At 50.6% G+C, this 22,848-nt stretch overlaps 1 protein-coding gene and 1 long non-coding RNA gene across 2 annotated transcripts in view; one reads left to right on the forward strand and one right to left on the reverse strand.

The window, feature by feature from the left end:
* Nucleotides 1–1,040: 1,040 nt before the first annotated feature.
* Nucleotides 1,041–22,848, reverse strand: part of LOC137219858 (uncharacterized) — a 55,360-nt gene continuing 33,552 nt past the window's right edge. The window contains exons 3-4 of the long non-coding RNA XR_010941283.1: nucleotides 14,394–14,630; nucleotides 1,041–3,296 (exon numbers count right to left, since the gene is read on the reverse strand). This is a non-coding gene — a long non-coding RNA (uncharacterized lncRNA). The remainder of the gene's footprint in view (nucleotides 3,297–14,393; nucleotides 14,631–22,848) is intronic.
* RD3 (RD3 regulator of GUCY2D) lies at nucleotides 14,535–17,277 on the forward strand. The gene is made up of 2 exons (XM_067729044.1): nucleotides 14,535–14,830; nucleotides 16,953–17,277. Exons 1-2 carry the CDS (start codon nucleotides 14,535–14,537, stop codon nucleotides 17,242–17,244), a joined length of 588 nt encoding a protein of 195 aa, XP_067585145.1. The 3' UTR covers nucleotides 17,245–17,277.

Genomic DNA, 22,848 nt, shown 5'->3' on the forward strand with positions numbered 1-22,848 from the left:
AGCCAACGGCAGTAAAACTTATGCCTGAATGAAGTTCATCTAACCCACCCACATGTTTTCTCCATAAGGCACATCACAGCCTTCTTGCGCTTAGGAACAGTAGATAGAACTTCAGCACTACACTTGGGGACCATTTTAGACAGTGAAATCACCAGCAAAAAGCACAAAGTGGGAAAAGTGGGACACTAAATAGACCAGGAGAAGGACATTTGTTTACAGTCTGAGAGTCGAAACAGGAAGGCAGAGGACTGCGTCGTTCCACTTCGGCTGGGAATGTCGAATTTTTTAACACTTTGTACATGTCCAGAATGACCGCAAAACTGCCACGAGCATTGGTCTGGGGACTACAAATACATTTCAGTGAATAGACAGCTTTGCAACTGTGAGTAATGAGGATTGCTTGTATATACAGAGAGAAGAATGAAGCTTCAGAGACTGGAGAGGAGGGAACAGCTGGGCAAATTTCACTGAGGTTTATCACTAGAGTAGATTTCCAGAGATAAGTAAGACCCATCTCCCCCCACCCCCCCACCCAGGTAGAGGGCATTTGGGGCAAAGCGTCCATCGTGCACAAAGGCATCAGACAAGATGGGGTGGAGTAATTATTTCCTTGGGATGAAGATGGAAAAACCAGAGGGGACATGTCCGGAAGACATGTCAGGACTCTCTGATGGACAGCTGGCCGGTTTTGCCCAGGCTCTCAGATCAGTCAAACCATAGGGCAGAACCTAAAAGAAGTCAGTGGTGAGTGAATTCTACAGAAATGGGGCATGAAGGTGCCGTCTAGCACAGAATAGATGGTCAATAAACACCTAGTGAATAAATGAATTATATATATATAACAGAATATATATATAACAGAATGAGGCTAAATGGAAGAGAGGGGAAAGGGAAAAGAAAGAGAGAGAGAAGCAGCAGGGGCTTAAGCAAGCCAGCTGGGAGACGGTGAGGTTCTCATTTTCCTGTAGTCAGCTGCAATGCTTCCTCTGGCTGGAGAAGGAAATGTGGCCACAGGAGTGGAAGGAGGGCTGCCTGGAGAGAAGAGCATGGGTAAGTGCAAGTCTGGTCTGTACCTATGACTCCTGTGTCAATTTCATTCACTCTCAGTCAGGCTACACAAATCTTCTGCAGGGCTCTGAAAACCCAATGAATGACCGAGTGCTTAGGAATGGTTTGGACTGGTTCCCACAGCCTGGAAGGAAGCCAAGGAGGAGGGAACAGGAAAAGCACCCGACAAGAGCAGCCTGACATCTGGCATCAGGGCTCTCCTCCAATTTCCTCACAGTTTTTAATCCAGCCCTGCACCCCATGGCTTAGTAGCTCCACATCTCCAATTTATTCATCCAACGCCACCTGTGAGGCCATGTCACGGGCCCCACTGGTGTTTCTCCATTTGAATGGAATGGTTGCTGAATATTTACCTATGCTTTGACAACCTCCACTGATGCCAAATGAGAGAAAAAAAACTACAACAGCCTTCTCTCCCCAGTACAAACTCACACTCAGCGTGGATAATCACAGAGCCTCCACAGGCTAACAGATGAAAAGAAATGAGCAGTCAACACAAACACTGAGCCCTCTTTGTGGTGTCGAGGCAGCAGGTGGGGGAGGGAGGAGGGAGGCGAGGACCCCCCCCTCTCCTGGTTGAAGGCATCACTGAAAAGTACAGGGAAGGAAAAAAAAAAAAGTACAGGGAAGGGGCCAGCTGCGTCGAGAGGGAGGATGCTAAGAACCTGGTCATCTATGTGCATGTTCCCCAGAGGCACAGGTCAGGAGTCCTTCGCACACTGCTGCGGAGGGAGCTTCCTTTGACGGCTCAGAACCTGCATGATCTCTTTTACGTTAATTGTATGTGTGTGTGTGTGTGTGTGTGTGTGTGTGTGTGTGTGTGTGTATTTGAGGGTGAGGTTTGTTTTTTTTTAACATCTTTATTGGAGTATAATTGCTTTACAGTGGTGTGTTAGTTTCTGCTTTATAACAAAGTGAATCAGCTATACATATACATATATCCCCATATCTCCTCCCTCTTGCGTCTCCCTCCCAATCCGAGGGTGAGGTTTTAAGACTAATCCATGGGATGAATTTTTTCATGCAAATAGAATGGTCTGTGGTGGACCCAAGATTATAGAGCAGGAAGATAAAGGCATTTAGCTCTGAACCCTAATACTGTCTCTGCTCCCCACTCTCCTGCAAGAATTCCACCTTCTACTCATCCGACCCAGCCTCATGGGGGCTTGGCTGGGAAGCGTGGAGCGAGGGGGAGGGGAATGGGATCACACGCCCTCAGCCAGCAACTGCTATGACTGCACACAACAGTGCTCTAGACATATGTGCTTCATGAATGAATTGGTGACTTAGTCACTGACCTCTTCTCACCACTTTTTAGCAACTTTCCCAAAATCCCGCTCTTCCCTTCTCCCCAGCATGGAAATGCCTTGGAATTGCTGCCCTTGCGTCAGGATGTCAGGATAGCGGCGGGATGCTCAGAGGTGGGGACTCCTGGCTACCTGCCCCAGGCTGCTCTGGCCTTAGCTGGTCCTGGGGTGGAGGCCACCAGGGAACTGTGAGTGCAAAGAGGTCAACTTCAGCTCCTCAAAACATGGGAGTCTCCCGTCCCCAAGAGACCTTCCCAGTCTTTGGGACAGTTGGGCTGTGAACTGGTCAAGAGAGGTATATGGCCCAGCTCCTGACTCAAGACCCCTGCTTGAGTGGCTGGATGAGGAGGGAGGGCAGATAAGCCTAATGGAACCAGCCACAGAGGAAGCGCGAAGTGGCGTTTCACCCAGGAACACAGTCAGAGCTGCAGGTGGGCGGGTGCGCAGTGTGAGGCAGCTCATCAGGCATGGTTTAATTTCTTCTTGGCGATGTCTTCTGCTCTATTTTCAATACAATCAGGACAAGATGTATCCAGCAGTCACCCTCCCACCTGGTACCTTGTACAGCATCACTTGCGTCTATTGCCATGCAGCTTAGCACCCACTCGAGCATCCCCGAGGCCCCCTACAGGGCAGCATGCATGGGTTTCTGATGTCTGTTGGGGGCAGTCTGGCCCACGTGGGCCCGTAGCCGGAAGAGTCTGCAAGTGAGAGTGTCCAGGGCACAGGCAGGCAGGAGGCCCAGAGGTGAATGTGGGATTCGGGAGAACAGGAACGGGAGGGCTCCCGCCAGCCCCTCGTGTTAGCTCAAATACCTCAGACTCAATACTCACAGTCCATCTTTCCTCCTGTCCCTGGATTATTTCCTCAGCCTCGCCCCTCCTCCAGAACGTCAGGAGAACTTTCTGCACTTGAGCTTGACTTGAGGGAAGGAGAGAGTTTCGATTAGCAAAGAGGAAGACAGGTGAGGATGCGGTGATTAAAGGTGAAGGCCCCTCCCCTCGGTTCCTGAATCACTCCTCTCCTGGTGGAGGGAGTGGGTGGAAAGAGTGGGTTCCGGCCAGGAACCGTTCACCAAGTAGCTGGAAACATCTGCCCCGAGCAGGTCCACCTAGGGCTCTACAGAGGGTGCAGCGAGCGAGGTTTGGCTCCCCCAGTTTGTGCCACCCCAGCTGCCCGCTGGGGGAGGACAGGGTGGAGAATGCCGTCTGGACACAGGCCCGCTCTCACCCCCTGGGTCTTCTCAGGTGACTGTCAGGTCAGAGAGGCTCCCTCTTCAGATAATACAGCTCAGGTGAAAGAGGCTTAGGTGGGTCTCCATGGCAACCGCCAATCAGGACCTAGGCCGCCTCCAGGGTTATCAGAGGAACTGTGTGGTTCCAGCCTCTAGGGACACACACACACACACACACACACACACACACACACACACACACACGACACACCACACCACACCACAAACACCAGTCCAGGGTGCATCCCTTCTCTGGCCAGTGTTTTTTTCTCTCAGCACAACTTCTGAGAGATAGAAAGAGAGGAAAAAGCATGAGGCAGCAACCGGCAACACAAGAGAAAAAGGAAGGAGGCGTTTAGATTCAGTCTTCCCTCTACCCTGTCCTCCTGTGGCTGCCGAAACTTCTGCGTTTCCCTGGAGATCCAGACACTCTTTCCTCCCAGACCGGGAAGCAGAAAGCAGGACCCCCGTGGGACCTTTTACCTGCACAGAGCCGGACCTCAGAAAACCAGGTAAGAGGGTCGCCTCCCCAGGGGACAGCAGCTACCCCACCGGCATCCCAAGAGCAGTCGCGCCCTTAGAGGTTAGAGCAGAGGCCGGGAGAGACTGCGCTGGGCCCGGCGGCCTCGGGGCTGGGGCAGATGGGGACGGCTCACTGAGCCGGCCAAGTACAGGGCCCAGATGGCCACAGGGAGGCCCCACCTGTCCCCATTGGTCCCCCAAGAGGCGGCGGACTCTCCAGCGTCCTCGGGGTCGTGGCCTGGTCCCTGCTTTATAAACTCACGGGAAGCCACAGCTTCTGTCGGCTCTGGAGGCAGCAAGCCCGTCTGGGAGGACCCAGCCTGCGCCTTTTCCCCTCTGCTTTTACGAGGAGGACCCAAGCAGGGGAAAGCAAGGGCAAACGCAAATCGGAGATTTTCTCATTGATCTGAGCACTGTGACTCGAGCACCATGAAGTGAGAGGCTCAGAGCAGGCTCGCGGGTCACAACAGTGACCAAGACACGTGGGTGATGTGTGGGCCTCAGTCCCTCTGGCCACAGAGCCGTCTGTGAGTCCCCATAACACGCCCGGAAAAGCAGGTCTAGACGGAGCGGGGAGGGGCTTCAGGGAGAGGATCAGGCTTGGGAAGGAGCGTCTGGTGGCCACCGTGGGATCAGCCCCCTCCTACTGGTCAGCTGGAGGGGGATTTCTATCATCTGAAGGCCAGGGCTCCCCCCTCTGACAGAGTCCTGGGAGCCTCCCCTGAGACAGAGACAAGGGTGTCTCCCTTCAGACAAGGACCACTGTGGCTTCTCTCAGAAGAAGACCAGGGTGTCTCCCTTCAGACAAGGACCAGGGCATCTCCCTTGAGACAGAGACCAGGGCATCTCCCCTCACAGAGCTCATAGCCGAGTCGGGGAAAGAGAAATCTAACCCCAAAAGGGAGAAATGTGTGTGTTACAGATACTGTGACGAGAGCCGTTGTACCTCAGCGGGGCAGTAACGGGCAGGCTGCAGGGGGAGCTGACCCTTGAGGTGGGTCTTAAAAGATAAGCAGATGTTTTCAGCTGGGCGGAGGCCCACAGGTCAGGCTGAGTCCCACTTGGCTTCGTGGATGACAGGTTGTTTTTCTATGATGCCAAAGAGGAATAGGTCAGTTTGTAATCTGTAAAGTTGGTCTTGGCAAAAACAGGGCTGGGAGGAAGGTCAGTAGGCGGCGGGGGGGTGGTGGTGGGGTGGGGAGCACCGACTCTCCGCACCTGCTTCGAGGCCTCTGCCCCGCCCCAGCCCCTCCCCCAGCCCGGCCCCGGCCCCGGCCCCCTGGCCCCGACCCCAGCCCCCGACCCCCCCCAGGGTCTGGCTTCTGCAGAGCCACACTGCCTGCACTCTGGGACAGCCCCACGGAGGTGCTGCTCTGGGCTCCTGGGTTTTGGCGGGCACACAGGGCAGCCCCTGCCCTGACCTGCAGACGCCCAGCTCAGCTGCTAGGGCCCAGCTTCAGAGGTGGATCCTGGGTGGGGCTGCTTTGTACAGAGAAAACAGCCTCCTCACAGGGACTGCACCGTCCTTCCCTCGATGGCGGGAGACTGGTGGCCTCGGTACCCACCAGAGGCAGATGAACCTCTCATGCCTCCGGCGGGGGTCAGAGCCCTGCTACCTACTCCGCAGGCACCCGCCCCCCCCGCATTGTTCTCACTGCTGAGATGCCCCTGGTCCCCTCCAGTGCTAACTGCCTGAACCAGACTCCTCCTGCCCTTGAGGGATGGGGTTGGTTTCTCTTTAGCGCATCTAACGAGCCACAGCTGGTGACAGTGTCGCCCAGGGAGCCAGGAAAAGACATCCAGAGATGTTCAAAAATAGGCTGCAGGGAAGGCTCAGAGCATGTGCGGGTAGGAGGGTAATGAAGGGGAAAGGAAGGAGAAAGAAAAGCAAAGGATGGAGGAGAAAGGACTTGATGAGGGCCGCCACAGGGCAGCAATAGACCATGCGAAGGCTTTCCTAAGGTCGCTGGGACCCGAGGGCCCAGCAAGGCCAGGAGCAGGGCTGGGGTCAGGCTTACACCAAGCCAAGGGGTCCTTGACCCTTTAGAAGTATGTAAAGCCTGTGGACACATTCTCGGCAAAATGTTTCTAAACACATACAATTAAGTTCGTATGATTACAGAAGAAATCACTATATTGAAATGCAGCTATCAATTTGTTTTTTCTGAAACCAGACCCCTATCAAAAAACAATTTCAGATATAGTAATATACGTGCCTCTCACATGTAAAATAATATTCACATGTAAAATAATTCACATGTAAAATAATAAAATCTGTGACGGGGCTAATAAGTACCATGATTTCGTAGTAGTGACGAGCACAAATGATATTTCAAGAATAACAATTTCAGAGTGTTATGAAAAGATCCGTGACCTCTGTGGGAGATAAAGCCACAGGTGCACTGATACTTTCGTGGTCGGGGGCCTGCATTCATAACTGACAGAAATACTTCATTTCAGTTAAAGGTAGTGGAAATATTGATTTTTTTTTTTCCTATCCAAGTTTATAAACCTCTGAATTCTCCCTATGGGTCCCAGGGTACAAATCCCTGCCCCAAGGGACAGACAGTCACAGACCTAGATGAACCCACTTCTTGTTAGTTTATAAAGCACGTACAGGGACGTTACCTTATTCAATCTTCACAGTAACTTGTAGTAGGTACCTTATTACCCCATCTTACAGATAGGGAAACTGAGGCTTGGAGTAATGAAGGTGACTTGGACAGGCAGCATTGGGCAGGAAGGGAAGGGCATAGGAGTTGAACTTAGGTTTTCTCTGCTAAAACCTTGGCTCTCCACTACCCCACCCGCCCAACCGACATGGGCCTTCCTCCTCTGAACTGACGAGGAACCAAAGAGCAGTGGCCTGCTGTTTGCTGTACTGGGTGTCAGCGCCCTTCCAGACAGTGGAACGGCACCACTGCAGCCCTGAGATCGCTTATCTCCTTGTGTCCATCCCTGTCTTGAGTGCATGCTCCTAGAGGGAGCCCCAGACCTGCAGAGTGACAGGTAAACTGCACACACTCCCCACTGTGTTTGCTGAGTTGTGAATGTGTCAGAACTGGGCCTGGGCTTCAGCCTCTCCACCCCAGACCCACCCAGCGCACGCCACTGTTTGCTACCTCAACACCAAACCCACCTGTGGAGAAATGCCACGGCACTACCCACGAGTACAATATAAACCATGCGCAGAGGTGCTGAGGGGCAAGTCAAGCCTACCAGGTAGAGTGAATCGTGAAGGCTTCCTGCAGAAAATGAGTTCCGAGCTAGCTTTGTTCCAACTTTTAAATTACGAATTGCTCAAACATGCAATAAAGTTGGAAGAAATGTGCAATAAACAGCCATAAATACCCCCGGACAAAATGATTGTTAATATTTTGCCATTTTTGCCCCATCTAGATGCATGTGTATGTATATACACACAACATTTTCTTTTCTTTTTTTGGGGGGGGGGTACGTGGGCCTCCCACTGCTGTGGCCTCTCCCACTGCAGAGCACACACCCCAGATGCACAGGCCCAGCGGCCACGGCCCATGGGCCCAGCCGCTCCGCGGCACGCGGGATCTTCCCGGACCGGGGCACGAACCCGTGTCCCCTGCATCGGCAGGCGGACTCTCAACCACTGTGCCACCAGGGAAGCCCCACACAACATTTTCTGAATGATTCAGATGTAAGACTTTGAAGACATCGTGATACTTTAGCCAGGAAGACGTCAGCATCGCCTCCCAAGATTGGGCTATTTGTCAAGATTCCCCTATCACCATAATACCATTTTTATACCCAAGAAAATCAACACTCATTCCCTAACAGCTCATATTCATATTTCCCCAAATGTCCTAATTTTTTAAAAATAAGGATTCAATCAATGTTCATGTATTGGAGGCAGATTGTAGGTGCTGTTGCCTGAATGGGAAGGTCCTGGAGTCACCATGGCCAGGAGGTGAGCAGGAGTGAGGGGCCTTAGCTAAACTGAGGAGCTTGGCTCTGCCGCAAGGGTTGATCCAACGCAAGGGAAAGGCAGAATCCGACTGTGCAAAGCACCCAGAGGAGACCACCCAACAGCAGTTTTGATGAGCCTTCTGGGCGTCTTGAGTCTTAATCAGACCCCCCCACCTCACCCCAATCAGGTGCTTCCCAACACAGACTCACACGGCCTCACTTAGGTCCTGAGGAGGCCCTGGGATAAGCCAACCACCTCTGGCATCCTCTGGCCCACCTGCCTCTCTGTCCCTGTGTCCCTCCCTCCTTCTCTCCCTCCCTCCACCTCTCCCTCCCTCCTTCCCTCCCTCCCTTCATCTCTCCCTCCCTCCTTGGCCCTTAAGAACTTAATCAGACCTGCTGAAGAGCCTCCGTGAGAACAGCTGGCACCAGAGACAGAAATAGCTCGGGCAGAAACCTCATCTCTGTCAAAGCCTCCAGCCCGGGCTGGGAGGCAGCGACTGGGGGAAGGAGACATTTCAAACACCACGCCCCCGTCCGGCCCCTGTGAGAGCCCACCTCCCCGGGCCAGAGAAGCTCAGAGCCTACAGAGCCCAGGATTCAGGTGGGATCACCGCCCCAGGCTCTGCCATCTGTCGTGGGCTGGGCACCCATCTCAGAGTCTGGCTCGGGTGAAGAGCACAGCCTTCCACCTGGGAAGAGGCCGCCTCCCACCCCCGGCTGCGCTCTGGCTTCCCCCACCTGCAGGGATGAGGAGTCTCGGGTATTACAGAGAGGTGCCCACCCTGAGGTCACTTGCCCTCCAGGTCAGGTCTTAGGTGCTGAGATCCAGAACTCCTTGCCCAGACGGTCGCCCGCCCACTTCCAGAGCCAGAGCAGGCCACCTCCCTGGGCCCAGTCTTCTGAGGGTGGATGACATCACCGTGCGAGCAACGCTAGGGCTAGGGGGCCAAAGAGACACCATTGGTAGGGGTGTGGGTGGGCCCTGGACGTGAAGCTGGGGCACCCTCTGCGTATTTGCAAGGCCCCTCATGGTGTGACTAGAGAGAGGGGACAGGCTGAGGGCCAGCAGCTGGCTCAACACACACCTCCATGTATGAGGTGTGGAGAACCCTTTGGCATCCAAGAATTCTCAGCTTGAATCAGACCCTCCCAGTTGTTACAAAGGTGTATTTAACAAGGAAGGAAGCAGAAGGTATTTTATTGAATAGTTTGTTAGCTTAATTTGTAACTTGTGAATATTTAAATATATGGTACGTGAGTCTCTATCTACAGCACTGCTCCAGGTCCCTTGCACATGTGAGCCGTGGGCCAGCTACTCAAGCCCAGTGCCCCCCACCAGGCCTGGAGTGGATGTTAGGACGTCGGGTTCCCTAGAGACAAAAGTTGTCTTCAGGCCTCCCACTTCCTCTTTCTTCTATATTTCTCCCAGCTGCAGGAAGACCCTCCAACACCAAACCATTCTCTTGCTGCCTCCTTTCAGCTTAAATACAATTCCAGACTAAGAAGAAATAAAGGTCCTTAAGGAGGGCAGCACTTGACCCAAAGATGAATCCCTCAAAATGGGCTTAGAAAGGGTGAGAAATTTTGGAATGGGAAGGGATTGCCTAGGTAGATTTCTGGCCCAGCTGCGCGCACACACACACACACACACACACACACACACACAGAGCAAGGACTAAAGCACCACATGGCAACGTTATCCATCACTCTGGTATTTATCCAAACAAGTTAGAAAATAGTATCACTCTGTTTATTTATGGATGTCCATTGAGCACCTGCTATAGGCCAGACCCTGTGCCTGGTGCTGGGGCCTGGGTAGGATGCTGCTCAAGACCTGGTTCCTTGCTCCGGCTGGAGAGGGAGATGGACACAAAGGCAATCATGGTTCACTGTGACTGTGCCGTGACGGGGTGAGCACAGAGCAACCTGGGAGCTTGGTCAGGGAGGATTGGGAAGTCTCCTAAAGGAAGCAGAGTAGGAGCTAAGAGCTGAGCTAGGATTTATTCACTAATTGAGGAGACCGAAAGTGTTCTAGCGATGTGCAAAGGCCTGAAAGCGAGAGAGAGCCGGATGCATTAGGGGAATGGAGGGTGGGGTGCGAGAGCGTGTTGGGGGAGGACTGGGGGAGGGGAAGTTTGCTGAGAGGTGAAACTGAAGACGTAAACAGGAGCCACATGGTAAAGGGCCTTGAAGCCACTTAAGGGGTCTGAGTCTAATCTTGAGGATAATCGGGAATCATTGAAAGCCTTTAAGCATCCCAGGGCTTAAATATAGGATGATGTGAAGATGTTCACAGGCCATAGACGCCTTTACTATTGAAGGCCTTGCTTCACGTCGCATCAAACATCATCAAATGAACCCACATTACAGTTATTTTTTAACAAAAATGTTGAAAGGAGTTTTATAACTCGGATTTGGAATTACTATTAATTTATTAATTTCAAGTAGATTTCTATTTCTATTTTGAAGCCAATGACACTTTTGGGGGGTAGGGGGCAGCTGTATAGGGGGCCCTTATACAGCTCACAGATCCCGTGCACTGTGTTATGGTATCAAATGAAAACAAGATAGTGACATGATCAGTTTTATGAATTAGAAAGATCACACTTCAGAAAATAGAGTGGAAATTGCTGTTTAATGGGTATAGGATTTCAGTTTTGCAAGGTGACAAAGTTCCAGAGTTCTACTGCACAGCAACTAACACATTGTTAACACGACTGTACTGCACACTTAAAAATGCTTCTGCTGCTAAATTTTATGGTGGTTTTTTTTTTCACCATAGTGGAAAGAAAATAGAGTGGAGATTGGATTGGGAGGATCAGCCCTGGGTTTCCAGCTAGGAGGCAGCTGTAATATATCTGGCAGATGGTCAAGGCTTGAAATAATGAAGGGAGAAAGAGTGAACAGATTTGGGAGAATCAGTAGGAATTGCATAGAGGACTTGACAGATGAGGCAAAGGGACATGACAGGGATGGTGCATCAGGTTGGGCAACGAAGCTATACCCCCCACCAAGCTGGCAACCTGGGAGAAGCAGCAGTCAGTGGGGAGGGAGATGGGGAGCTTGAGTTGAAATGCAAGTGGAAGCTACAAGGGGAGGTGTCCAGGAGGCATGTGGAGACCCTGACCTGGAGCTTGGAGGACAACTGGGTTATGGATTTTGATTTGGGAACTCTCAACATTCAGGTAGTAATCGGAAACATGTGAAAGGATGAGGGTCATTAAAATGAGGAGACCACCTCTGACAGAGCCCCAGCGAACAGCCACAACTCAAGGAAGGCTAGGGTAGGGCACCCACACGAGTTCCAAGATGGTGTCTCCAGGAAGTGAGACAGGTGGCCGGTAGACCAAGGAGTGTGACCCCATAGCTAAGTCACAGGGCTGCCCAAGGCCCCCATCAGGTATTCACAAGATCTTGGAGGAATCTCCAGGTGTCGGGGAGAATGTGGAGCCATGAGAGCCAGAGGAGAGATCGTCTTTCCCTTGACCCCTGACAAATGCTCTCTTATTTGGGGTAGGTCAGAGCCATGGGGCTTGCTCTTTGATCATGCATTCATTCACTCTTTCATTTGGCATTTATTAAGAACCTACTGCCCTATGTACCCAGCACCAGGGATGGAAGGGTGAATGGAGCACAGTCCCTGCCTACATAGGACACACAGTGTCAGGGGAGGTAGATAGTCACACTCCATAAAGTGTTCCTGGGGCTATGAAAAATGTCTATGCCGAGCTCAGTCAGGGCGCAAGGTAGAGAGTAGTCACGTCTACCTGTGAGGTGGGAGTATCAGCAAAGGCTTCAGAGGGGAGTTGACCCTAAAACTGAATGTCTATGCTAAGGAGGGGCACTGACCAAGGCATGGAGCTATGAAATGGCCCAGCATAGTCAGGAGCCCCTGCTGAGACCATGAGCCATATTTTGAGATGCCGTCGGTGGAGCTGAATGAACACCTGAAATGACACCATTCACTCTTTTGGTGTCAAGCATCCACCTGACCTGTGTTCTTTTAAAAACACAAACGGTCCGGGAAAAACAACATATTCAGTTACAACATCTCTCTGCCTGATTGATCGGATCCCTTGGCCTTAGGCAGAGGTTCCTGGGGTTCACGGCTCTCAGGACGAGACAGAGCCCACCTCCATCTCCCAGTCCCTTCCCCACACTATTGCCCAAATACATTATTCTGGACACATGAAGCAGTGAAGGCTGAGAAGAAAAGGTCCTAATTGCCCCTGACCCCAATAGCAGGGTCTGATGGTCTGTCCTTCCCTCCCAACCTCGCAGAAAGGAGTCGGGGTATAATCTGAGGCCTCCATTGGTGATATGCTCAGACTAAGTGGAGGATGAACCTTATTAGATTTTCTAAGTACCATGGTTGCTAAGGAAACTGGTTGTTTTCAAGTCTCCATGTGTAAGTCAGAAGCTTGATTTGTGCCACTCCAGAAAGCTACTGCTACCTCATAATAATTTTCCCATTTGTGTCTGATTCTCCAGCATTAACATTTCATTTCTCTGGGCTAAGCATCATGGGTGCAGGGTGGTGGGAGGGCTGCCTAAAAATGCATATGTCCCCAGGAGGTGACACATGCCTCATGGCCATGTTGTTGAGACTGAGTTCATTGAATCTCTATTCTCTGCAACTGGAGGGTCTAGGCAGGAAGAGGACCATTGGCTCATGGAAGGGGGAGCTGCTTGAAGGGGGGAAGGGTATAGGAGGGGGAGGGCGATCACCTCAAAGACCCACTTCAGGTTTTAGCCCAGGAATGGAGCTTGCCTTCACTGTTGTCAGAGGCACAAACCCACTTCCGGCAGGCAGCAGGGCATGCCTGAGATGGCAGTCCATTCACTCGCTCACCTGTCCATCCATCCATCCATTCATTCACTCATTCATTCATCTAGTCAATCAGTCATTCACCAAACCTGTAGTGAGCAAGACCCTGTGGGAATACTATGATGAGTTAGGGTCCCTGCAGTCACACCTGATGCTTCTTGCACACGTCTCACCTTGCACCATGGCTGGATCCTCCACCTGGGACAGCTCCATCAGTGCGTGCGTCTGAAGCCTGCACTTACCCATCAGGCTTCTCTCATCCGCAAAGCCTTCTAGGACCCCTTTCATCATCCAGAGTCACTCCTTCCCCTCCCCCACCCCAGCAATACTGACTCTATGCCTCGCCAGTCACATTTATTTCTTTCCACTACTGTTATGGTTTCTACACATCAAGTCTCGTGTCTGCTGTAGAGCAGGGTCCAGACATGATTTCACGTTTGTGTTCCTCCACAGATATGTACACTGTGCTTAATTCATGCTTCTGATTGATGTATGATGAATAAATGAATGAACGAATGGTGGCTAAGTTGTATCATTTACAGGATAATATCCTAAGCTTCCTTCAGCAACAGGTTGGGGACATTTAGAAACTTAGGGTGTTTTCCTGTTACGTTGATACAGGATGTAGGCATATGTTCTGAGTGTGTGTGTGTGTGCGTGCGTGTATGTATTTCCCCTTAAATCATAGAGATAAGATTATGCTCAGCCATACACTATTGTTAAAAGGTAAACTGAGGCATATTAAAATTTTTTTAAGAGTTTATTTGAGCAAAAAATCGATTTGAATTGGGCAGCATCCAATCTAGCATATATCAAGGAGCTCTGAGGAGCTGTACAAAATGAGAGTTGTATAGGCAGAAGGGAGTGAGAACAAGGACATTACACTAGGCAAAAAAAGCAGGTTGGGGCTTCCCTGGTGGCGCAGTGGTTGAGAGTCCGCCTGCTGATACAGGGGACACGGGTTCGTGCCCCGATCCACGAAGATCCCACATGCCGCAGAGCGGCTGGGCCCGTGAGCCATGGCCACTGAGCCTGCGCGTCCGGAGCCTGTGCTCCGCAGCGGGCGAGGCCACAACAGTGAGAAACCCGCGTACCGCAAAAAAAAAAAAAAAATTGCAGGTCGGTTTTTGCTTTCCTTTAGGGGATGGCAGAGGTCTATCAGGCAGATTACTTGACTGGTTTAAGATTCCATTTCTGGAAGAGCTGCAACTGTAATTAAGTCTTGGTTTGGTGATGTGGGGCTTAGCATAAGTGACTCCATTTTGGACCTGTTGTCTTGTTTTTAACAGTTTGTTTCCGTCTTTGTTTGGAGTTAGCAAGGATTCAGGAGTCTCAATCATCTGGATGCTTTATGGATTTTTATAACCATGAAATTATCTTACTTTTATGTGGTGTTGGAACTTCCCAAGTTTATTCACAACTGCTTCTCACAGCAAGATTACCTTGTCTTACAGAATTAGAAATGACTGCTCAGAGAGGTTAAATGACTTACTTGAGGCCACCCAGCTGTGAGGGGGCAGCAGTCTTCTCACTCGGGTCTCAGCTTCCTCCCCCTTGTTCTCGCCACCCTAAGTGACAGAGGGGCCCAAGGAAGACACACTCCTGCCCTGTCTCGGCAGGGCCTGGGGGGGCCATGTCCCTCATCCCATGGCTCCGGTGGAACGAGTCTCCGCCACGGCTGTCGTCTCGGAGTCCGGCTCAGATGGTGCTGGAGACACTCATGGTGGAGCTGGAGGGGCAGATGCGAGAGGCTGAGAGGCAGCAGTGGGAGCGCAGCAATGCTGTCAGGAAGATCTGCACCGGAGTGGACTACAGCTGGCTGGCCAGCGCGCCCCGGCCCACCTACGACCTCAGCCCCGGGGAGAGGCTGCAACTAGAGGACGTCTGCGCCAAGATCCACCCATCCTACTGTGGGCCCGTCATCCTCAGGTAACTCCTGGCACTGGGACAGGGACCAGCGGTTGGGCTGCAGGCTCCAGGGAGGGTGGCAGCAGTGACAGGGGCCTGAGGCTACCAGGACTGGAGCCTGGGGCCTGGATGGGACAGGTATCTGTTAAAAGGAGCAAGACAGGGGGAAGAATCTGAAAGAGGCCATGGAAGGCCAGGCCAGGACTCGGGGCTCAGAGGGAGGTGGGAGGCAGCTCCCGGAGGCACGTGAGGTTTTTGGGTTTTTTTTGCAGAAAAGAACTCAGGTTTATTTGCAGTAGAAACCGTGGTCTAAAAAACAAACCTACTGGTAAATGTACAGTCTGTGTTCTGTTTGGGGTCACCACTAGCTGCAGAACCCCCAGATCCCTGACCTACGTGCATCGGGCCCCCAAGCGTTCACAGCTAATCTCAGGCCCCAGGTCCGAAGCCTTGCTAGAGGGTGTCCCATCTCCTGCCAAAACACCCATATCCCAGCCTGCGCCCAGCCCGCCTCCCCTCCCGCTTCCAGCAGTGCAAAAAATAACCAAACCAATATGTTTCCCAAACAAAAACAACACATGAGTTTTGATAGGAGAGAACCCCAGGCCTTCTAGCTTTCTGTTCTCCCTCCCTGGACTGTTATCATCCTGGTTGTAATGTGGCTGGCTCCCCCTCTTTCAACAGTTCATCTTCCATGTTACCTTCTGAGAGAGGTTTCCCCATATAAGCTCTCCAAAATTGGTTTCTCAATTATCTTATTTCACACTAGCTCGTCTAAGGGATGTGTGTGTGTGTGTGCCTGTGTGCGCGCGCTTGTGTGTGAAGGTTTCAGAGCCCTAGGGCACTGGACATTTAGAGCTTGAGTACAATCATGTTGCTGCATATCAGTGTAACCTTAGTAAAGCTGTGACCTACACGGTCCAGTCTCAGTTGGATGTGTGTTGAAATCAAGGAAGCAGAGTCCAAGAGCCAAAAGTAATTTCAAAACTAAAGTTCTTTACCTGCATTTCTCGAACACTAGTAAAGGAACACAGATCCACAGTAAAACATCTTAAAGTCCCCCTTAGTATCCCCAAATCTTCCCTCACTCATCTCTAACCAACAGATGCATCTATTGTACACCTTCTTCTTCAAAATTTCCCTAAAATCTCCTCCTTCTTCAGTCCTATTCATACTCCTTTGGGTTTTGTAGTCTTATACCACCCCCCGCTTCTTCCTCCAGGCTGGGAATCTTACCCTCCCCCATTTTTCTTATTCTGCACCATGGAAGCCCCCCAAATGTATACAGTTCCAGAAGCACCCTGGGGACAGAGGTGGGGATGGTCATGGGAGTGGTGCTGCGAGAATCTAGGCTGGCAAAGCAACCAAACCTCATACATGAGGGGGAGGCTGGGGAAGTTCATATGATTGTCCCATCACATTTCCTGTCTCACTGCTGAAAGGTCTGAGAAGTCCTGACTCTTAATATGGTGGAGGAAATTAGGTATCACACGGACTTGCTAGCTATCCTTCATTCTGGAGCTCCAAGCCAGAGACATTTTTGGCAAAGGAAACAGCTTGGCATCCAGGAGAACCTGGGGCCACACTCCTGGCTGCAACACAGACAAGGGAAGTAGCAGGGAGCCCGGTGTGCTTGGCCAAACAGCTCACCCTCACCCAGGAGGTGGCGGGAAGCTATAGAAGGAATATCACATAATCGGACATACATTTCAGAGAGATCATGCTGGCCAGTGAGGGCAGAAGGGTGGGAGAGTGTTAGCCAGAAAAGTCCCAGAGAGCAGTGGGCGTCAGTCGCTACTACTGCATCGATAACCCGAGGTGAGTGCCAGGATCTTTACAGATGTTAGCGCATTAAACCTCACAGAAAGGTGGCTATGATGACCCCAGTTTACAAATGAGGAAGCTGAGTCTCAAGGAGTCTCATGGAGGCCAGAAGTGGAAGAGCTGGAACTCAGGATGGGCTGGAGCACGACGGAGGTGGGGTGGGTTCTGATCCACTTCACAGGAAGTGGGGAAGCGGAGGGAACAGGAATTGTCCACGGGGGTGTCCAGGGACGCCCGTGGGGTGAGACACCAGCCACGTACCACGCCCGGGCGATAGCCCCGCCGCTTCCCCTCTTCTTCTCCCCGCCTCCGCACCCAGGTTTCGGCAGCTGATGGCAGAGCAGGAGCCTGAGGTGCAGGAGGTGTCCCGGCTCTTCCGCTCGGTGCTGCAGGAAGTCCTGGAGAGGATGAAGCAGGAGGAGGAGGCGCACAAGCTGACCCGTCAGTGGAGCCTGCGGCCCCGCAGCAGCCTGGCCACCTTCAGGAGCCGCGCGCGCATCACCCCCTTCGCCAGCGACATCCGCACCATCTCCCAGGACGTGGAGCGAGACGCGCCGCCGCTGCACCGGACCTGGAGCATGCCTGAGTTCCGGGCACAAAAAGAGGACTGACCCCGCCTCTCCTGCCCGGGAGCAGAGCCACCTCTGGGGGGGGGGGGGCGGGCGGGGCATGATAAGCCGGGGTCATCCCGGGTCCTGCAACCTCCCCATCGCCCTGCCCCTGACGCGGGGCCAAAGAGACCGGCCCGTCCCCGGACACTTCCTCAAAATGGAGCAACCCCTCCCCGCCCGCCCTCTCCCACGGACCACGAGGCCTAGAGTCAGGGCTTGGAGCTGCAGCAACAATCTCCTGCTCCCCTGCACCAGTCGGCTGGAGCGGACCCTTCCCCGCCCCGCAGAGATTCAGGGTCTGGGCAGACAGACCACCACCTGCTCCCCATCTTCAGCTTCTGTCTGGAATGGGAAGAGTTGCCCTGCCTTTTGCCAAGTCATGAGCTCTTACCCCAACTTAGGGATGTCCCATTCACCCCCTCTCCCTGGGTAACGATGAGGGGACCTGTTGGCTGGTGTCCATTCTCTGCTGGTGACTGGTCTGTCTCACCGCCGCAGGTGGGTCACAGCCTGGTGGATGGGCAGAGCTGAAAGGGATCACAGGTCCACTCTCCTCAACTCGTGAATGAGGAAACTGAGGCTCAGAGAGGGTCAGGCTTCTGCCACCATTAACTGCAGCCAGATCCCACGGGTGGTGAGACTGTTCCCATACATGTAAGTCTCTGCTCCTGAGTCCTTGAGTCCTGGGCTGTGATGGGACAGGTCCAGTGGCTAATCTCCACCTGCCTGTGGTCTGACCCGTCTCTCTCCTTGGCACTGGTGTGGAGGTCTGCAGTAGCTGGGGACAGAGGGGGTTGCCATTACCCCACTCCACAGTGTCATCACATGGGAGGTGGCCAGTCCCCAGCAGCTGCTTCCAGAAGCTAAGCTTCAAGGCCTTCTGACTCACTCCTCCAGAGAGCCAGGTCTTTGACTCCAGGGTCCCTTCTCTATCTGGTTGTGCCTGCTCTTTGACTTTCTTCAGAGAAAGTGATGCCCAAAGCTCTAATGACCTCAAGGCACAGAAGTGAAATGTCTGGAACCTCCTTACAGGCTTCACTGTCCTTCCATTTCTAACTGGTTAGATCTTTTTTCGCAGCGAGTGGGGGCTACACTTCGTTGCGGTGAGCAGGCTTCTCACTGCGGTGGCTTCTCTTTGTGGTGGCTTCTCCTGTTGCAGATCATGGGCTCTAGGTGCGTGGGTTTCAGTAGTTGTGGCACATGGGCTCAGTAGTTGTGGCTTGTGGGCTCTAGAGTGCAGACTCAGTAGTTGTGGCACACGGGCTTAGTTGCTCGATGGCATGTGGGATCTTCCTGGACCAGGGCTCGAACCCGTGTCCCCTGCATTGGCAGATGGATTCTTAACCACTGAGCCACCAGGGAACCCCTAACAAGTTAGATCTTGATGATGGGCATGTGGATTATCCAATGTGTGGATCAACAATGGCAAATCTAGAAGACCAGGCGGCATCCCCACACACTCTGGGCTGAAGCTGGGTGTGGGGGGATGGGTGCAGGCATGTCTGCCCCCAACTCTCAGTGCATGCTCAGAAAATGCAAGTGAGTCTTAATGTTAGTCTAAATAAAATGCCAGGAGGAGACAAATCAACAGGGGGAAAATCTATATATTCCCTGACAAAGCTTAGTAGGAAAAAAATTTTTTTTAATGATCTTGTTTTGGATATTTTCACTCATATCTGGACAGAGAATCATAGGATGGTGGACAACCTCTCATCCAACGCCATCATGATGAAGGAGTTGATTGGCTCATTAACATGATTGGTGAAAGTCGAGAATCACTTAAATAAACATACACACCTTAAACATCTCATATATTCTAAGACACAAATAAGTTCATTCAACTGCCAAACTTTTAATGTAGGCGCAAGCTGTGTTCACTTTTTTGGTGACATGTGTGGGTTGTCTGACAGGAGCTCTGCACTTAAGTTTTATTGGCTGGTGTGTACTTTAACTGTAACAACAAGAACAACTGGTATAAACAAATTTTGGCCTCCCATGAAAGCCTTTCCTGCCCACCTCAGTCAACTCAGACAGACCCCCACCAGCTTCAGACTCCAGTCATCCTACTGCAGGGAATCCCAGCTGGTGGCACTCAAACCCATGAGGTTACTCCTCTGGATTCAGGTCATTAAAGGGAGTAATGAGGCCTCAATTTCTAGTCTTACAAGCCCAATAACAACAAATGAAAGAACAAAACAGTTTGAGAGCCTCCTTGTCAGTGTGAGAGTGGCTGGTGGCAGTTGGAGGGGATGTGTTGAGCGCGCCAAACTGGGTAGTCTGTTTGCTCTCAGCTCAACACCACTGGCCACTAGAGGGAGCCAGTGGGTGTGGGACCACTCCATGATTACATTTTCTTTTGCTTTGTGGTTTCTTTTTTATTCACTTGTTTCACCTTATGAACATTTTCAGACACAGAAAAGTAGAGGGGAAAGTGTAGGGAGTTTCCATATGCCCATCACCAAGGTTTAAACGTTATTAACATGTTGCCGTATTTGCTTTTCTATTTTTTGGTGAAGTATTTTAAAATAAATCCTAGACATCATAATACTTTACCCCTGAATACTTCAGGATACACTGCAAAAGAATAAGAAAAATTTCCTGTGTAACTACAATACAATACTATCACTCCCCCCAAAATTAACAGTAATTCCTTAGTATCATCTAATACCCAAACCATATTCAAATTTCCCTATTCCCAACCAATGATCTTTGCAGTTTATTTCTTTGAATGAGGAGCTAATCAAGCCCCACATATTGACAAGAAAGTTGTAGTTTGTTTTATTCTTGGTCATATAGTGTTTAATTCCACAATGAAATGTTGTTTTAAAAGAGGGCTTATGAAACATGAGTGTTAGTATGCAATAAGTTAATGGCTGCACATAAATGATAACAATTCTGCAAATTAGCCTAAGGATGCTCTTTACTCAGACCCTTGGTTTTTTCATTTGATTAAACTTCTTCCAGAGCAAGCAAAATTCTCTAATACCCTGAAAAGTAACATCAAAAATCAATATAGGGCTTCCCTGGTGGCGCAGTGGTTGAGAGTCTGCCTGCCGATGCAGGGGACACGGGTTCGTGCCCCGGTCCGGGAAGATCCCACGTGCCGCGGAGCGGCTAGGCCCGTGAGCCATGGCCGCTGAACCTGCGTGTCCGGAGCCTGTGCTCTGCAATGGGAGAGGCCACAACAGTGAGAGTCCCGTGTACCGCAAAAAAAAAAAAATCAATATAGACAGTATATCTAATTTGACTTTTCATTTGGTGAAAATACTCTTCACATCTATGTGTCTTATTTTTTTTTAATTTATTTATTTATTTTTGGCTGTGTTGGGTCTTCGTTGCTGTGTGCAGGCTTTCTCTAGTTGCGGCGAGTCGAGGCTACTCTTTGTTGCGGTGCGTGGTCTTCTCATCGCGGTGGCTTCTCTTGTTGCAGAGCACGGGCTCTAGGCATGTGGGCTTCAGTAGTTGTAGCACACGGGCTCAGTAGTTGTGGCTCGCGGGTTCTAGAGCGCAGGCTCAGTAGTTGTGGCGCATGGGCTTAGTTGCTCCGTGACATGTGGGATCTTCCTGGCCCAGGGCTCGAACCCATGTCCCCTGCATTGGCAGGCAGATTCTTAACCACTGCACCACCAGGGAAGCCCTATGTGTCTTATTTTTTGAGACACGCATGCAAACAGCAACTGAAAACCTTCTCCTCTTTTCTTGCCATTTAGAAACAAAACACTAAAATTTATCAAAATAACTCGAGGGAAATCTCAAGAATTCTATATAGTAGGTAGTGAAAAAACTTTATCTGTTTTTGATGCCATCATTCAACACGTAGTGAAATTTCAGTCTGTCTTAATATTCATGTGGTTCCCCAACGAAACACAATAGGTTATTTGAAAATTTATTCAACAACAAATCATTTTTAGACAGTTATTTTAAATCAGTTTAACATGTTGCTTCATTTGTTAAATAGAGAGATTGGCATCTGTTTCCTTATGAATATTACTACCTATTGTATTAAATTAGCATTATTGTATTTCATAAGATGCTAATCTAAAAATAAAAACACTGACTACAAATCATGACTTTATCATAATCAAGGCAAAAACAGCAAAATGATTTTTTAAAGTTTCTAAAGATGTCCAAGAGTGTTTGTATTACAGAGAAAGGCATTCAAAAGCTAAGAGAAGTTGGAGTGTTTTCTAGCACACTTGATTGTGTTGCGTTCCAGTTACAAATCCCTTGCTGGAACAAATGAAACATTTCCAAAGCCCTGCAGTCAAGCTTGGAAGTTCTCTAGCCCGGTCTCCCCTCCCAGCTAGCATTTGGTGTGTGGGGAGAATTCCATTCCAGGAACAAGTCATTCCTCTCCGTGTAGCCAAGTCCTGAAGCTAACTGCTTAGAACTACTTCTGGCCCTTGCTTGGGGCTGTGGGCCTCTTCGAGGCTCTCACTAAGTATCCAGGCTCTGGAACACAGGGCAGAGTGGATTGAGGTTAGCCTCTCCTTTAGTAGAAAAAAAATCAAGCCAGTAGGAAATTAAGCTGCTCCAAAGTGCAGCTTCAGGGATGGGAGAAATACATCTTTTATTCAAGTGAGCCAGTCCAACAATATTGCTATGGACAGAAATGGCTTTGTCAGCAAGAAAATTCCTTTAATAATTAACATTTGAATGGTCCTTTACAGTTTACCCACCTTATCTCATTTGTTCGTGACCCTGTGGTGAGGTGCATTATGTTTTATCTTAGGTTACAAGCAAGTGGCCCACGTGGACTGGAAACCAGGCTTCCTTCCACATGCCTCACTGCTTCTCAGCATTATAGATCCTACGTGCACTCAGAACAGCCCCCAAAATCCTCATCACTGTACTTACCACACAGTGATGGAAGTGTATGTGGTTCATTCCTCCCCTTCCCTGCCAGGCCACTGCCTCCAGTAGTTTGTGAAATCCTTAAGTGCAGGAACCAGGTCTTTCATCTCTGGGTCTCTACCACCTTCTGGGCACAGAGTACGTACTTTAAAATGTGCCTTAATGCATGGGTGCATGTGAACACCAACTTGGAGCTCACACAGGACAGGGGCTGAGTGAAGCTGTGAGTGAGAATTGAGGGGTTTATGATGTATCGACATCATTCATTAGATTGTTTGTTCTGTGAGGCCAGGGTCCATGTCTGACTTGAGTTTGTATCTCCCAAGATATGCCAGGCACATAGTAAGTGGTCAATACACTTCTTAAGAATCCATTCATTCATTCATCAAATATTTACTGAGAGCCTCTGTGTGTAGTCACCATAAAGGAGATGGGGCAGGGGTGTGGTTACCTGTAGGTGTTCCAGACAGACAAGACAAAACAGCTTTTGACTCTTCTCTGAATTACTCTGGAAGGCTTCCTAGAGGAGGTGAGATTTCCCAAGGGCACTTTTGATCAAAATGACCTAGGTGTGTGTGGTCTTGAAATGAATCCAGAGTGCTATAAAGACGGCCCTCTGGATCCATGGGCTTCACATCCCCTGGTTCAACCAACCATGGATCTGGGGGAAAAAAATTCCAGAAATTTCCAAAAAGCGAAACTTGAATTTGCCACGCACTGGTAACTATTTATGCAGCATTTACCCTTCAT

Source organism: Pseudorca crassidens, chromosome 2 (assembly GCF_039906515.1).
Source record: "Pseudorca crassidens isolate mPseCra1 chromosome 2, mPseCra1.hap1, whole genome shotgun sequence".
NCBI classification, from domain to species: domain Eukaryota; kingdom Metazoa; phylum Chordata; class Mammalia; order Artiodactyla; family Delphinidae; genus Pseudorca; species Pseudorca crassidens.